Raw genomic sequence first — 15,522 nt, 5'->3', positions numbered from 1 at the left:
GTTTAGGTCTCATATGTAAGGTTTCCCAGCAAGCCCTTGAGATGAATTATATTTTAAAGTGTGTCTTCAGGTAATCATTTATTCAACAAATATTTATTGAGCAATGGCTGTGTTAGTCAATATGCAGTATTAATTGTCTCTGGCTTTAACACAGAAGCTATTTTGCACTAATTTTTCAGATGTCAAGAATGGTTAGTGATGCGAGTATAAATTGCACCGAGAAGTGAAGATGATGATTTTATACGCAGACTTCAGAGGTCTTTGATGTGAGCGGCAGCTCCCGCTCTCTGCCTGTTTGACAAATAGAGTACACATTTCACTCCCTTTAGTTTCTTGGCACAACTGAAACTGGTTAGATCAATTTTTACAATGTGCCACTGCTTCCTTGCGAATTGACATGCCAAAGGAAAATAATAGGATCTCTCTCGTTAAAGTAACACCAAGGTGGTTTATTAATGTGTTCCAGCAAATGCAAATGCCGTACCCTTGAGTCAACTGTTTATTTATGGTTTGGGGGGCATTATAAGCCAACTTCAAGCTCTACCAATTATGTGAAGAGAAGTCTGGTAAATATCTTGGGAGTTCTCTGTAAAGAACTAAATAAGAATGAAAATAAGACAAATTAGTGCAACCTTTCTGGAGAGCAGTATGGCTGTACATGTTAAAGGACTTTCCAAACACACTTGACTTAATAGTTCTCCTTCTTGTATTCTTGTATTGTGCCCTGAGGAAGTAATAAAAGGTGCATGAAGATTGTTCCACAAGGATTTTCATGATAGTGAAAAATTAAAAACAATCTAAATATCTCATAATTTGAAGTTGGCTAAATAAAATTATCCCATATCCCTGAAAGAACGTTATTAAGGCATTAAAATGAGTTCAAAAGAAGTGTTTACATTTTCTGCCTCTATGATGGGCACATGTGCTACAGTGTCTCTCAGTGAGTGGTCTTGGAACACGCAGAAGGGTGCCAGAAGAGAAACATTGAGCAGATACATCATTTCCTCCAGAGGATGAGAAGAGTATATGTTCATTAGATATCAAAGACATAGTTTAAATATCAGTATCAGGATGGACACAAAGCATGGATCAGTCCAAAAGACAGAGAGTCGGGCAACTAAAGGTTAAGATCCATTGGAAGCATTCCTGTAAAATGGTGCGGTGTATCACACTGGAGGGTCGTTGGGTGTACAGTGTAGAGGAAGAGTGGATGGGCATTGCTAGTCTTCTCAGATTTCTTATATTAAAGGCTGGAGGATTGTGTGCCAGGCATCATGTGTTACACTGTATACATATAGTCACATGGAATCTTTAACCCTACAGTGAAGTGATTTCTTCTCTGACTCTAGAGATGAAAGCAATGATACTTATCTCAAAGTGTTGCCCCACTCACAGAGATAGGAAATGGAAGCCAAGATTTGAATTTTGACCCTAACCCAAGAATAAAGGGGAATCCAAATTGTGAAAGTTGAAGGGGCTATTTGGGGTAGAGTAGAATCCAAGAGGAGAGTGCCCCCATGAAAGTAGGGAGAAGTTATAGTCTCCATTCAGGGAAAAAAAATGTGGAAGAATGGACCACTTCTGGCTTGCAAACACTCAGTGTGCAGTGTCTGTGGTTGGTACAGTTGACACAGCGAAGTCAGGAGTGCTCTGTTCAGTGTATTTGATGGGAGAGCAGCCTAACTCCTAGAACCTTCCCTCTCCTGTCTCCTCACTATCAAGCTCTCTGAAATATCTGGTTATCTCACATTCTCTGGAAGCCCCGTGTTCTCTGCTATGTGGGTACCCCAAGATGAAACTGTACCTCTCCTCACAGCCTGCAGTGCCTACAAGTAAAGGGTTAAGGATGAAAGAGCCCAGTTGTTACACTGTAGTGTTCTGATCTTGTGCAGTGAGTGGCCACCATTATCGTTATGAGGAAGGAAGCTAGCCCACAGAGAATGGGGTTCTGCTAGTTAGGGGCCAAGCATGAGGAGCACTTTGGAAGTGTGGGACAGTTCCCTGGGGTGGGGTGGCTGGTGACCAGAGAGGAGAGAGCTGAGCATCACCATGGGCCTAACTGTGGATCTGTAACAGGGCCACTCACCAGTATTAAAGTACTCCCTAATCTATGGGAGATGACCTGCCTCTGGCTGACTAAGACCTAAGTGCTTGAGCATGACTCTTTATTACTCTTGGATTTGGGTCTGAAATATCCCCTGCTGGCTCATGCTCCCCAGCTTATAAGGCTATGTTAGAAGGCTGTGGAGCTCTTGAGAAGTTAGGGCGGAGCTGGCAGAGGTGGATATGAGGGACCCTTGGTTCTGGCCTGTGCTCCCTATCCACCACCATGTGAACAGGCTCCATGCTCCTGCCACCATGAGTACTGCCGTGCCTTCCTGCCTTCCCTGCTGTAACTAGTCTTTCTCCTTGGGAATTTTGTCACACCGATGGAGAAGTGACTAATAAAGCATTAACTGAAATCCCTGTCACTGCTAGGGTCACCAACAGCTTTGCATATTAAGTCTATCTCTGGAGTTGCTATCCCCCTCATCACCCCAGAATTGGTTCTGATAGCACTTGGTTTCCAATTCAGGGTGTCTTATTAGGGATTCCCTTGCTGTGATAAACACCATGACCAACAGCAGCTTGGGAAGGAAAAACTTTATCTCATTTTCCAACTCTCAGGTCACACCACACCACTGATCAGGGCAGGAACCTGGAGGGAGGAGCTGATACAGAGGCCATGGAGGGGAGCTACTTACTGGCTTGCTTGTCATGGCTTGCTCAGCCTGCTTTATTATAGAACCCAGGACCACCAGGCCAGTGGTGGCACCATATCAACCATTAATAAAGAAAACGCCAGACTTGTCAACAAGCAATCTGGTAGAGCCATTTCCTCAATTGGGTTTCCTCCTCTCTTCAGACTTTAATTTGTGTCAGCTGGCAAAACAACCCACCACCACCACCACAACAAAAGAACCACTCAGGACACAGGGTCTGGAGTAGAGCTAAATTTGACAAGACCCTAGGACAGTGGTTCTCACCCTTCCTAATGCTGCAACCCTTTAATACAGTTCCTTATGTTGTGGTGACCTCCCAACTGTAAAATTACTTTGTTGCTATTTAATAACTGTAATTTTGCTACTGTTATGAGTTGTAACAGAAATATCTGATGTGTAGAATACCTGATATGCAACCTCCAAAGGGATTCTGACCCACAGGTTGAGAACCACTGCACTAGGAGAAAGAACATCTGCACATGGCTGCTATGGTGGACACAGGCTCTGCAGTGAGCTGAAATGTTCGTAGAAAACAGCAGGCTTCAGTTGCTTTGCCTTGAAGCATGTGAATAACTATTTCTCTCCTTAAATGGGAGAAAGTCCAAGGTCATAGGCAGTTTATCTAGATCCTCTGTACAAGCATGGAAAAAAATCCTTGTGTCTTGAGAAGTTTGCAAGTTCCCTGAAAAATAACAAGACCTTAGTAAATGTTTATATCATAAGCTAATTAATGCATAGTGAATACAGTGCTTTCCCTTCGTCTGTGAGATGCATTCCAAGATCCCAGTTGATGTCCCAAGCCATAGACCATACCAAATACCAAATTCTACACACACACACACACACACACACACACCATGCAATGCTTTTCCACTAAATGTGTCATGTACTGGAGCTCTCACTTCAGCAGTGTGAACTTTGACAGCCAGCTAGCATGAATTGCTCTCCCTTTCACAGTGTTATGGAAGATTCATTCTCACCATAAATCTTAACAACTTCAGCCTGTTGTTTCTTCAGTATAGTTAAGAATTTCCATCTGCACACACACACCCCACACGCAGACACACACACACATACACACTCACACTCACGGGAGGGAGGGAGAGACTGACTGACTGACTGAGACTATCTCCTAACCCTTCCCAAATAGTTCTACCAACTGGAAACCAAACATTCACATATATGCACCTATGGGGACCATTCTCATTCAAACTCCACAAAATCTAAGTACTGAGATCAAAGGCTTGAGCTCTGTTACTCTTCACTCTTGTGTAGGCCATGGTGGCTTTGAACTAACAGAGATCCATCTACCTCTTAATCCTGAGTCCTGAGATTAAAGGTGTGTGCCACCACCAATTGACCTCTATAGCTTGTGGCTGACTTTTGATTTCTGAACCCCCAGGCAAGCTTTAAAAAACCATAAATAGTATATCACCTCAGTTTTTCTTCAATTTTAAAGACGTGGTTGGGAGCAAGGCTGCATTGCCACGAGAGAACAAACATTAAACTCTAGATGATGAGATGCTGTTGAGGTGAGAGTTAACTGAGTACTACCCAAGGTCAGCTGGAAATAAGACAGTCCAAGAGCAGAAAAGATCAAAATGCCCAAAGACTGTTTGGAGAGACAGTGATAGTGGCCTCAGAGGGGCCTAGCACTTGCTGGGCAGCAGATAGGGAAGCAGCACCCGGGTCTTCAGCCCAGCCAGGTGCTCTCTTTGAGGAAGTTCTAGCGCTTGCTTGGGTGTTTCTCCACTGAGTTATTTTGAACATGTACAAAGAGGTATTTGCTTATTATTAGAGCTGTGCAATCACTGAGCACAAATAAACCATGTTCACTTCCAATGTTTCTGTGAAATGCTATCAGGGATTTCATGTGGACTCACAGTCAGCCACATACTGGGTGTCCACATCCTACTTAATAGGAGCTTTCTATGGTGGGGCACAGAAGCTCAGGGCCTTCTCTGCTCCTCTTAGTACCAAGTCAGAAGTGGTACTCCCTGGGAAAGTGGCTGACTGCTTCCTCAAGATTATCTTCACTTCTGTCTGGCAGCATGTGGTTGATGGAGTTGTGTTTAAAAGGGAAAAAACTAATCTGTCATTCTCAGTTGTCTTCAGTGAGAGAGTTGCCTCAACTCATCTCTCAACTCATCAGAAATGGAAATTCAGGGGGCTGGAGGGATGGCTCAGTAGTTAAGAGCACTGGCTGCTCTTCCAGAGGTCCTGAGTTCGATTTCCAGCAACCGCATGGTGGCTCACAACCATCTATAGTGGGATCTGATGCCCTCTTCTGGAATAGAGATGTACATGCAGTTAGAGCACTTGTTTACATAAAATAAATAAGATCTTCAAAAAGAAAGAAAGAAAGAAAGAAAGAAAGAAAGAAAGAAAGAAAGAAAGAAAGAAAGAAAGGGAAATCCGGATCTATGTGCATCAGGCTGCTTAACTCATACTCTCATGAAAATCTAGAGGACACTCGCAAAGTATGAACAGATGAAAAACACAAGGCACAGGGTACTTGGTTTCCTTTTGGAAGTTGTAGAGGTGATAACCAATGGAAACAGTCCTCTAGCCCAAGTGATGGTGTATGTTCTTAAGCCCCCTGCCTGCCGTTTTCTGTGTTGCTTTCTCTCTCTCTCTCTCTCTCTCTCTCTCTCTCTCTCTCTCTCTCTCTCTCTCTCTCTCTCTCTCTCTCTCTCTCTCTCTCTCTCTCTCTCTCTGTGTGTGTGTGTGTGTGCTCACGCATGTGCTGAAAAGTACATGCATCTAATATTGAATCATTTCAATATATTATAAAAATAACGTTAAAAAATCTGGAATCTTTAACTCTGAAAACTAACACCAGTGAATGAAACTCAGAAAGTTTCTCTTACGTGCTCTTGGGGGGCAGAGATTGTGCCATAGTAATTTTAATGTACCTCCAAATGACCAAAGCTCCACCAGGCCAGCCCTGCCAGGCCAGCCCATGGCCCTCCAAAGAGCACAGGAAACTCAGTACACTATCTTATATTCTCTTGGAGGCCAACACCTACATACCACCAGCAGACTCATTGATTCTGTTCCATTTTGAGCAAATATGTCTTTTCAAAGCCCAAATACTTGGATGGCCATCAAACATATATTCCTGTTTCTTTTTCAGAGGAAAAGGCAAGCCTATGAGTCGAACCTCATCTGTCATGGCCTGCAGCTGGAAGCAACGCGATCGGTAAGTGTTTATTTGAAACCCTTTGTGACCCACAGTGGCTGTGTATCCCCTGGAGATGAGCCGTGGCATGGGAAACATGCAGCCACAGCCACACTGCACAGAGAGTAGGAAAGGAGACAGACAATGCCTATACCACAGGCCAGGGACGTGGTTTGGTGGACAAAGGCACATGCCACAAAAGCCCAGTGGCCCAAGTTCAGTCCCAGGATTGCATGGCTGGAGATGAGTGCTCGTTACTGAGAGTCACCCTCTGACCTCCGCACATGTGAGCAATGGATACACCATGCCTATTCTTTCAAAGGGGGAGCGTTTCAGTTTTATAACTTGCTTTTTCCTTTACTACATAGACAACATATCTATAGCAGAGAGGATAACTTGTTGACATCAGTGGTCATATGGCATAATGGATAGATATAAAATAGATTAAGCAGCCCATTTCCAGGTTTGGAAACTTTTTCCGTTAGAACAACCTTGCCATGGGTATTCTAGTGTTGTTATTCTAGGTCACTAATAGATTGTGTGACAACAAATTAAGTTTGATTTTCTCACTTAAAATGTTATGAGTTTAAGTCTTGAGGAATGGCTCAGCAGTTAGGAGCATTTGCTGCTCCTGTAGAGGACCAAAGTCCTATTCTCAGGACATCTGCCTGTAACTCCAGCTCCAAGGGAGCTGACACCTTCTTCTGGCTGCTGTGGGTCACCTGCACAAGTTCACATATACACACATGCACACACAAATAAAACTTAAAAGACAAATATTTAGAAAATTGCTAATTCTATGTTTCTTAATTCAAACTAAAGAATTATCTTTAGGTAAAAAATATATAATCATTATAGATCTGACATTATCTTCCCTTTTGCTGGTGTCCTCTTGACGTGTATTTTTATTTTAAAACCTACCGGAGCATAGGGGAGGAAACATCTGTGCTTTAAAATTGTGATTATAGTTGTTTGGTTTTTGTTGCACCCTCATAGGTTTCTGATGACAAGCTTGTGTTTGTGAAAGTGCATGCACCCTGGGAAGTGCTATGCACCTATGCTGAAATCATGCACATCAAACTCCCCCTGAAGCCCAATGACCTAAAGACCCGCTCAGCCTTCGGCACCCTCAACTGGTTCACCAAGGTCCTCCGCGTGAATGAGAGTGTCATCAAGCCAGAGCAGGAATTCTTCACTGCCCCATTTGAGAAGAGCCGAATGAATGACTTTTATATCCTTGATAGAGATTCCTTCTTCAACCCTGCCACCAGAAGCCGCATAGTAAGTCTAAACAGAATATGATTTCTGTTTCGGTGTGATTTGAAACCTGCTATTGAAGAATTAGCTGCATGGTTGGGTCATTGTAGTTCTGATTTTAAAAAATTTAAAAAAAGATACTGTTGTTAGTATTGTTGGTATTATTTCAGTGTGGACAGATTGCTGCTATAGTGAACAAAAAATGATTGCACGAGTTAGTTCTACCATAAAACCGACATGGTCTGTTTCAAAATCTTTTTAGGTTTATTTCATCCTCTCTCGTGTCAAATACCAAGTGATGAACAACGTTAGCAAATTTGGGATCAATAGACTGGTCAGTTCTGGAATCTACAAGGCAGCGTTCCCACTGCACGATGTAAGTCAAATGGCAAAAGTGGAGACATCAGTGAGTACTCTGGTGCTGACAGGGAAGGACTCAACTTCTTGGCCTTCTGTCCTTTCCTCTATAAGACAAAGGTAATGGCACGAAGGATCACAGGCTGATCCAGGGCAAGAAAGATCCAAAGCCCCTTCACTGATGGACCCCAGGCGTAGAGACACTGCTGGGTTTAAAGGACCAGGGAGAAAGAACAGTTCCCTCCCTCAGGCAATGTGGCAACAGTACAGATCACACAGGTCAGCGCTTTGGCCGAGTGGGTGTCTGGAAGTAAAGCCCTACTCTTCTACTTCCTGCCAGATGGCCTCTGCTCCCACGTGTCCTTATCAGTAAGGAAGTTGTAGTAATGGTTCCTACCTCAGAGAGTTAATTAAATTTATATAAAATATTAGTCCCTATCATTTAAGTGATGGCTACTTTCATAAAAACTGACAGATGTCATTACAAAAAAAATCAGGGGCCTTTGTTTTGTAGGGAAAACATATTAGAAATTCTTATTTGACGTTTTCTGTAAATAGACATTCCCCCCTTCAAATACTGTTTCCAGGCTATACCAGGGCCTTTAAAAGGGAGCTTACCAGGGTTCATATCACAGTGACAAAGCCCGAGATTATTAACATTATGAAAGGACTGTTCAAAGGCTGCAGTGACTCATTGGCTTCAGAAGTATTTATTAAACGCCTAGCATCTCCTATGAAATGAAAATTCTAAATGTGACCATATATATGGGAGGGTGTTATGTATCTAAAAGTCTTTACTGTATCCTGCCCTTGAAGTATGTTAAGTTCTGCATCAATCGCATTGTTACTTTGTTGCATTTACTAACCAATTTATCTAAATCTCTATAACTAAAGAAAGCAAAGGAGGCCTGAGTTTGATCATTGCTACTGTGTGTTCTGTGCATTGGGGGATGGGACAATCTAAAAATGTGCCATATATCAAAACTAAACTAGAACATCAAACAAATGCTTGACTCACATGGATAAGCAGAGAGGGCGGCAGAGGCAAGGTGGCAAAGACTGAGCCTCCAGGGAGAGCCAGTGTGGCCACCGAGCCTGAAAGTTTGTTCTGTTTTTGTGCTCCGGCAAAATTGGCAACGGAAGCTTCTGAACTTCAGGGACAGTTGTGTATGGTTCTCTGGATGTTAGTGTGGGACCCCACAGTCCTAGAATATTCGTTGACATTTGCCTGTGCCCGGGTCTTGCCTATCTCCAAGCCTGGAGTGATCCTGTGTGGTGTGAGGGGCAGCAGACAGAGATGAGGGCTCTCACTGAGGCTGGGCTCTGTGGTAATATGGCTCTGTGCATGAGTGACATGATCTGTGTACCATCAATATATCTGCTGCACTGAGAGACAATGGAGCACTGGCTACAGTAGTGGCCTGCTGCTAACCAGCCAGTGTCCTGGTCTCCCACCATCCAAGAAGTGTGCCTTCAGATAGAGATCCTTTGATCGTGAGGATCTGGGGTCTTAAGTGGCCCCGTTGTCTCATTCATCAGGACAGCCTCACTTCACGACATCAACGTCCATGAGGCTCCAGCCAAATCCCTACTTTGTTCCCTAGGAATGACTGCTGCTAGCATCACTATCCAAGTATCCATTGTCATCTCTGTTTCCAAGTAACCCCCAAGGGCAATAGTGTGGTCACCCTTGTTTTAGAATCACTAAAAATTAAATGGAATGGCTGTCTCTTCCAGCAAGTGGGGCCCCAGCTCCCACAAATGGCCATTGACATCATATTTAACCATCAGATTTCTACACTGAGGATTATGGCGCTCATTTCTTCCTTTCTACTTCTCAGTGCAAATTTAACTATGAGTCGGAGGACCCCAACTGTCCTAGTGAACGTTACCTCCTGTACAGGGAGTGGGCTCACCCCCGAAGCATCTACAAGAAGCAGCCCTTGGACCTTATCAGGTGAGCAGGAGAGAGCATTCCGGTGGGGAAGTACTCAGGGGTACCTTGTGTCTGCATGACAGCTTTCAAACAGCATTGTCAGCCAGAGGTGCTCACCCAGCTCTGATACCCAGGGTTTTCTCAAGGCTTCCTTACTTATCCATAGTGGATAGATCATAACTTTATGTGCCCCGGTGTGTAATTGGACATTTCTCTCAGATCTCAGATTCTTGATCCCATATAACTGACTTAGAGGCTGACTATTGTTTATAAATGCTTGGGTGGTAGCTCAGGCTTATTACTAGCTGACACTTAACTTAACCCATGTCTCTATCTGTACTTTGCCACATGCCTTGGTACCTTTTCTCAGTATGGCATTCTCTTCTTGCATCTCTGTGTTTGCCAGCGACTCTGACTCCACCCTTCCTCTTCCCAGCATTCTCCTAATCTGGCTCTCTCAATCAATCTCTTCCTGCCCAGCTATCGGCTTTTTATTAGCAAACGAGAGTAATACATGTTCATAGCATAGAAAAGGATTCTTCCACAGTACCAGTGTCTACTCTTAGGTCAGTAATGGAGCATTTATCTTAGTTAGGTTGCCTGGATTTGATCCCTAGTACTGGAAAAAAAAAAAAAAACTAGTCCCTTCCTACCCCTGCAGGTCCAGAAATCACACTTTGCTCACAGCCCTGACTTGACAATCATATGATCAGTCTCTTTGGCATGGCCAACTCTGTCCAGAGTCATCCCATGTGCATACTTTCTAGGCCCCAGCATGACTTCCCTGAGCAGAAACTCTCAGATAGTGCTACCGTGAATGGGAGGACCCTCTTCTCTCTCAGGAACTTCTCTCACAGGAGTTAGAAGTTACCCACCAGGGACTTAGGAGGCTTTGCTGGATAGGAGTCAGTATTAGAATCATTAGCTCATACTATGGTCGGGTGAGAGCATTTTCAGTATTTTCCTGCTGTTGGATGTCATTTCATGACTGAGGAAATCATGACTGCATCGGGGCTTGTCTCTCAGAACATAAAGGTTACAGTTCAGGAGCTGGTGACTCGGGCGCTGTGATGTTCTTGAAGTTTGCCTCTGTCCTGTGCATTGGCTGTGGTGATGTCACCCTTGTCCAGGGCATGGCCTGCTTTGTGTAGGCTATTTGACATGCAGTGTTGTGTGCTTCTGTTAACATGGTGTCCTGCTGCCTCTGTTTTTGTGAAGATAGCAGCCATTTAAAATGGTCTGTTAGGTTAGTTACTCTCTAAAGATTCACTTAATTATCTCATTTGGTCCTCCTTAGTCACCACTCGTTTTATATTGTCTGGATTATTGTCACACAGAGGTACTTCTGTCGACTCTGATGCCCAGGAGATGAAATAGCATGGGGTGTGTACATGTAAATACAGTTTCACTGCGCACTCATGAGGAACTGGTGTCCAGAGCCTCTGAGACTCAGGAGACCTGTCCAAGTCCCTTACATAAAAGGCCATCACCTTTACATGCCCTACGGCCCCTCCTCCCAAATACTTTAAATCATCTTTTGATCACTAATAATCCCTAAAGGGGTGTAAAGACCATATATATAGGTGCTCTGCTGTGCTGTCTAGGGAGTGACAGCAGGGAGAACAGTCTGTAAATATTCAATGTAGTTGAAGTCTGTCGCCAGTATCTACAGGGGAGACTGGGTGCATTCAGCATGGTATAGCCGTAGGCTCTCCCAGTGTTCCCAATTAGCATTCTCCTGAATCCCTGGGTGAAGTTCCCATGAGTGAAAGGCTGCCTGTGGTCACGGTTGTCATCCTTGAGGAGTTTTCATTTTATTAATTTCCTTCTGTAGGAAACCAGTTGTGTCTGACTGCACAGTGGTTTGATGAGTTCTTATTTTAAATAAATCAAGTGCATTTCCTAACTACCCCAGCCCCATCCCACATGTTCCCTTCTTTGCCTCACCAGTAACCTCTCAGGAACCCAGGTTGTCGGCCTTTGTGTGCAATTCCCTGGGATTATCAAAAGGGGTAAATGTTCTTTCTGTAACGGTGAGCCAGGCAAACTAGAAAGATCAATCTGAGGGAAACCATCCTGGCCCAGAAAAGAAAAGTCCCTCCAGCCTCCCCTTAGTGACCTCGGAGTGAGAAAAGAAGACAAAGCTTGAGGAGATGGCAGGAAAGATCACTACAGAATAAAATAACAGCTTTTGGAAAATGAAAGTAGGATAGGAAAAAGTTGAGTAGGAAGTTCAGTCAGCCTCCAGAAGTCCAGGTTAGGAGCAGTCTAGAGAGACTGGTTCGTTGGGATAACTGTTAACTCCTGGGAGAACGAGGTGTACAGAGGGAAAAGGACCTATCAGGTGACTCGACTCAGCTCTGCAGAGTGTTTACAGTCTTAGCAGTGTAAAACAGAGGTAGCAATTAACCAAAAATGATGCTGCAGGGATGGAAACAGAGGTGTAGCTGTGTGCACGAAGCAGGGGCTGCGCTCCAGGCTAGAAAGGCAACGTGGAGAGTGAAGCACTTTTGGGATGTGCGTCCGGACAGCAGTTGGTGGGGTGCTGGGGGGTGGAGCAGCTGGGGACTGACTGCCCCTTTTAATTGCCAGCTGCCAGATGTGGTAGCGCTCACCTGAAGTCTCAACACTTGGAAGACAGGGGAGGGAGGATGGGAACTCCAGGCTAGCCTGGGCTACACAGTGAGACCCTGACACAGAAACAAATTAGTCAAAGCTAAATTTTCAAACTGATATTAAGGGTTACGAGCCTTTTGGTGGAGAAAAACAATGACCAGAGACTGTCACCTCTGAAATTATTCTTTTTATTCCCAGTTTCACATTCCCAGTAGGAGACAGGTCTCTATTACAGATCTGGACTTCGACTCCCTTGTACCGGGAATGCCCTATGAAGAGTTCAATTCTGCCACTGAATGTATACACGGAGACTGCTTGATCATTTACCTAAATGTGGCAGAATATATTTTTACCATTGGAAAGTTTGGCCATTCAACTTCTAAGGATCCCAGTTTTAAATATGTCATATCCAAAATACATGTTTATAAGAATTGTGTTGGGCTAATTTGCATTATGGTAACAAAACAACTGAGTCAGGCTACTTTACAAAGAATAGAGGTTTACTTAACCCACAGTTTGGGGGATACCAAGTTCAAACAGCATGGTACTGTCTCTGGCGAGGAACATGCTGGATGTGTCTTCTCAGGGCAGTGTCCTTATGGCAGGGACACTGGGCACAAAGCAGCTTAGACACATGGGGAGCCATGATATAGTCCCTCTTAGAGAGCTAATGGTCTCATGAGAGCTTGCATAATGCCGTCTGAGGGTGATTCCTGCATGACCTTGTGCTAGACTCAGCCTGTTAAAGGTCCGTCATCCCACAAGCCCTTCAGCATCACTTAAGCCTCTTCAAAGCAGAGTATGAATATAGTAAAGAGAAAACAGGCTAAAATGTCCAAACCCTTGCCCAGGTCTTATCTCCAGGCACTATCCCAAGCCTTCTATTTTCCAGCAGTCCAAAGCCAGACACCAAGCCCCAGTCACATGGAAATGTCATCTTCTGCTCCTCTTATGTCCTAACTCCACTCCATGTGACTCCTAGCCTGTGGTGCTGGACTGACCTTTGTCCTAGAAGCTGGTCCAGCCTTCTAGGGATCTAGGCTGTGCTAACAGCTGAGTTCCCACTAGGTAAGGTCCGAGGAGACTGGCTTATCTCCAAGCTGAACCTACGGTTCCTCGAAAGTCTCACTTGTGTCCACAGACCAAGACAGAAACAAAGTAGAAACCCACTGCACAGCAGCTGCACAGCCTCACTCGCTACTCTGGCAGGAGTAGTTTTCACCTGCATCTTATTCATTCTATTCCCTGTGATCAGAAAAACGTTGTGAAAAAGAACAACTCCTATTCCTTTTCTCTTCATGCGCCACAGGTATATGGGTATATTTGTACAGAGTAAAGTCACAGTTGGTATGTGGGGTGGCACCATCTGGGGTCAGAGATACCAACTGTTTTCTCAGAAATGTACCTCCCACATGGAAGACCCCTGTAGCAGCATTGAGATTTGGGTTTACACTGCGCTTCTTGCATTTTCTCGGAGTACGGAATAGCAGGTAGCTGAATAGGCAGAAGATTCCCACGTATTTGTCACTTTGAAATTCACTCTGCTTCTGCGCGGGCAGCATCCTTGCTGTTCCATAGTTAAACTAAAGGCACCACTCTGAAGGTGAGCATGCTGGAGCGGTGAACTGCATCGGGGGTTTTATATAAAAAGCCTCCTTTACTTAAAAACCAAACAGCCATGCTAGAATGAAGCAGCACAGTGATGATCCTCTAAAAATACCTTCTCTCTCCCTCCCTTCCTCCCTCCCTCCCTCCAGGAAATACTATGGAGAGAAGATTGGAATCTACTTTGCATGGCTGGGCTACTACACTCAGATGCTCCTGCTTGCAGCTGTGGTGGGCGTAGCCTGCTTCCTCTATGGATATATCAATCAGGATAACTGCACTTGGAGGTAATCTCTCTTTAACCCTTGTTTCCACCTTGATGAGTCACAGCAGTGTTTCTAGGGCTTTAGACAGTCTTGGTTAAGGAAAACTCATTGCAAAAACTCATTGCATGATCTCTCCCCTTTGTTCTGAGAACAGGAATGGGTGAAATGGGAATATGTTTTACAGATAAGGCAACACAGCCTCTGATAGGAGCATTATGTCTCAGATTTAAACACACATTCTCTCTCTCTCTCTCTCTCTCTCTCTCTCTCTCTCTCTCTCTCTCTCTCTCTCTCTCTCTCTCTCTGATGTTTCTATGAAAAATAAAGAGCTAAGGTTGCCCTTGAACTTCTGAGGGATGCTTCACAGCCTTGCAGACCTTAGCCAAGGGAAGCTTTGAATTCTTGGTGGTTTTCTGTTTTTAGAAATGACTTTTTTCCTAAATTATATGAAGAATTGCTTGATTGGAAACTCAAGTAACTCAGTTGTGATTTTGTGTTTTTAATTTTACAAAATGTTGAGGGGGGGTAACTAAGTACCCAAGAATCCCTTTGTAGTTGATACTGGTATTCGAATACCAGCTTCATCCAAGGGGAGTCCCTGGGTGCTGCGGCACGCTGGATTGGGCTGTGCTGTTTGGAGCTGTGTTATCATGTGTCTGCTTTTGATGTTCACTATGCCAGATGTTGTCTCCTGGCCTCAGTCCAGATGTAACAGGCAGGTTGCGGTTTCTGGGCTTCAGGGCTAAGGTGGTGACATGTTTCGAGCTCTGAGCATGTCATCATAGCTCTGAGGTGGGATGCTTGTTGTCACCCTGATATATAGGCACATTGCCCAGTCCACTGACAGGCTGCTGAACCTGTGTGCCCAAGATGTCTGTTTGAAGTCCCCTCTCTCTCTTTGTGAAAAAGAATTTTCAGCCAAGGACTGAATGTTGGTACCTTCTCCCTCTGTCTGTGGTTTCTCTGTTGGACTAATGTTCCATTCCCCATGGCATCTCAGGATTGAACTTAGGTTGAGCAGGCATTACTTTTGCAAGACCCATTATGTGTGTATGCGTTGGGTCGTGTGCATGCGTGAGTGTGTGGATCCATGCACAGGAGTATGTGAGCACACAGAAGCCAGAACAGAACTTGTGTCTTCCTCTCCTGCTGTGAGTCTTATCCCCTTGAGACAGCATCTCTCACTGAACCAGAGCTCACCTTTTCTCCTAGTTTGGCTCACTATGGAGCTCCTGGGATCCTGCTGTCTCTATCCCCTAGTACTAGAGTATAGGTATGTGCAGCCATGCTTGGATTCTTACATGAGTGATGATGATGAGATGTCCGCAAAGCAAGTGCTGTTAACCCATTAAACCATCACCACAGTCCCTGGTACTTATAAACCTTTCATGAAGTAACCATGACAGATACATATTGCCTGACGCTCCACACAGATTATGGAAAATGGAAAGAGAGTCTTATGAACATACTGCCTGTGTCCAAAACTATGTGGCTTTACTTCAATTATGCTGTAAACAGAGCCTAAAGGGCCATACTAGTAGG

The 15,522-nt window shown here is 44.4% G+C and overlaps 1 protein-coding gene across 4 annotated transcripts in view; it reads left to right on the top strand.

Annotated features, from left to right (window-relative positions):
• Positions 1-15,522, top strand: part of Ano6 (anoctamin 6) — a 175,194-nt gene that overhangs the window by 108,283 nt on the left and 51,389 nt on the right. For all 4 annotated transcript variants that reach the window (XM_021225485.2, XM_021225486.2, XM_005067144.4 and 1 more), the window contains 5 exons: positions 5,899-5,964; positions 6,940-7,224; positions 7,463-7,576; positions 9,399-9,514; positions 13,867-14,001. In XM_021225485.2, the coding sequence (XP_021081144.1) occupies positions 5,899-5,964; positions 6,940-7,224; positions 7,463-7,576; positions 9,399-9,514; positions 13,867-14,001 (716 nt within the window). The remainder of the gene's footprint in view (positions 1-5,898; positions 5,965-6,939; positions 7,225-7,462; positions 7,577-9,398; positions 9,515-13,866; positions 14,002-15,522) is intronic.

The sequence above is a fragment of the Mesocricetus auratus genome, unplaced genomic scaffold (assembly GCF_017639785.1).
Source record: "Mesocricetus auratus isolate SY011 unplaced genomic scaffold, BCM_Maur_2.0 Super-Scaffold_100010, whole genome shotgun sequence".
NCBI classification, from domain to species: domain Eukaryota; kingdom Metazoa; phylum Chordata; class Mammalia; order Rodentia; family Cricetidae; genus Mesocricetus; species Mesocricetus auratus.
The sequence above is the reverse complement of the archived record's forward strand: the minus strand, read 5'-3'. Positions and strand labels throughout refer to the sequence as shown.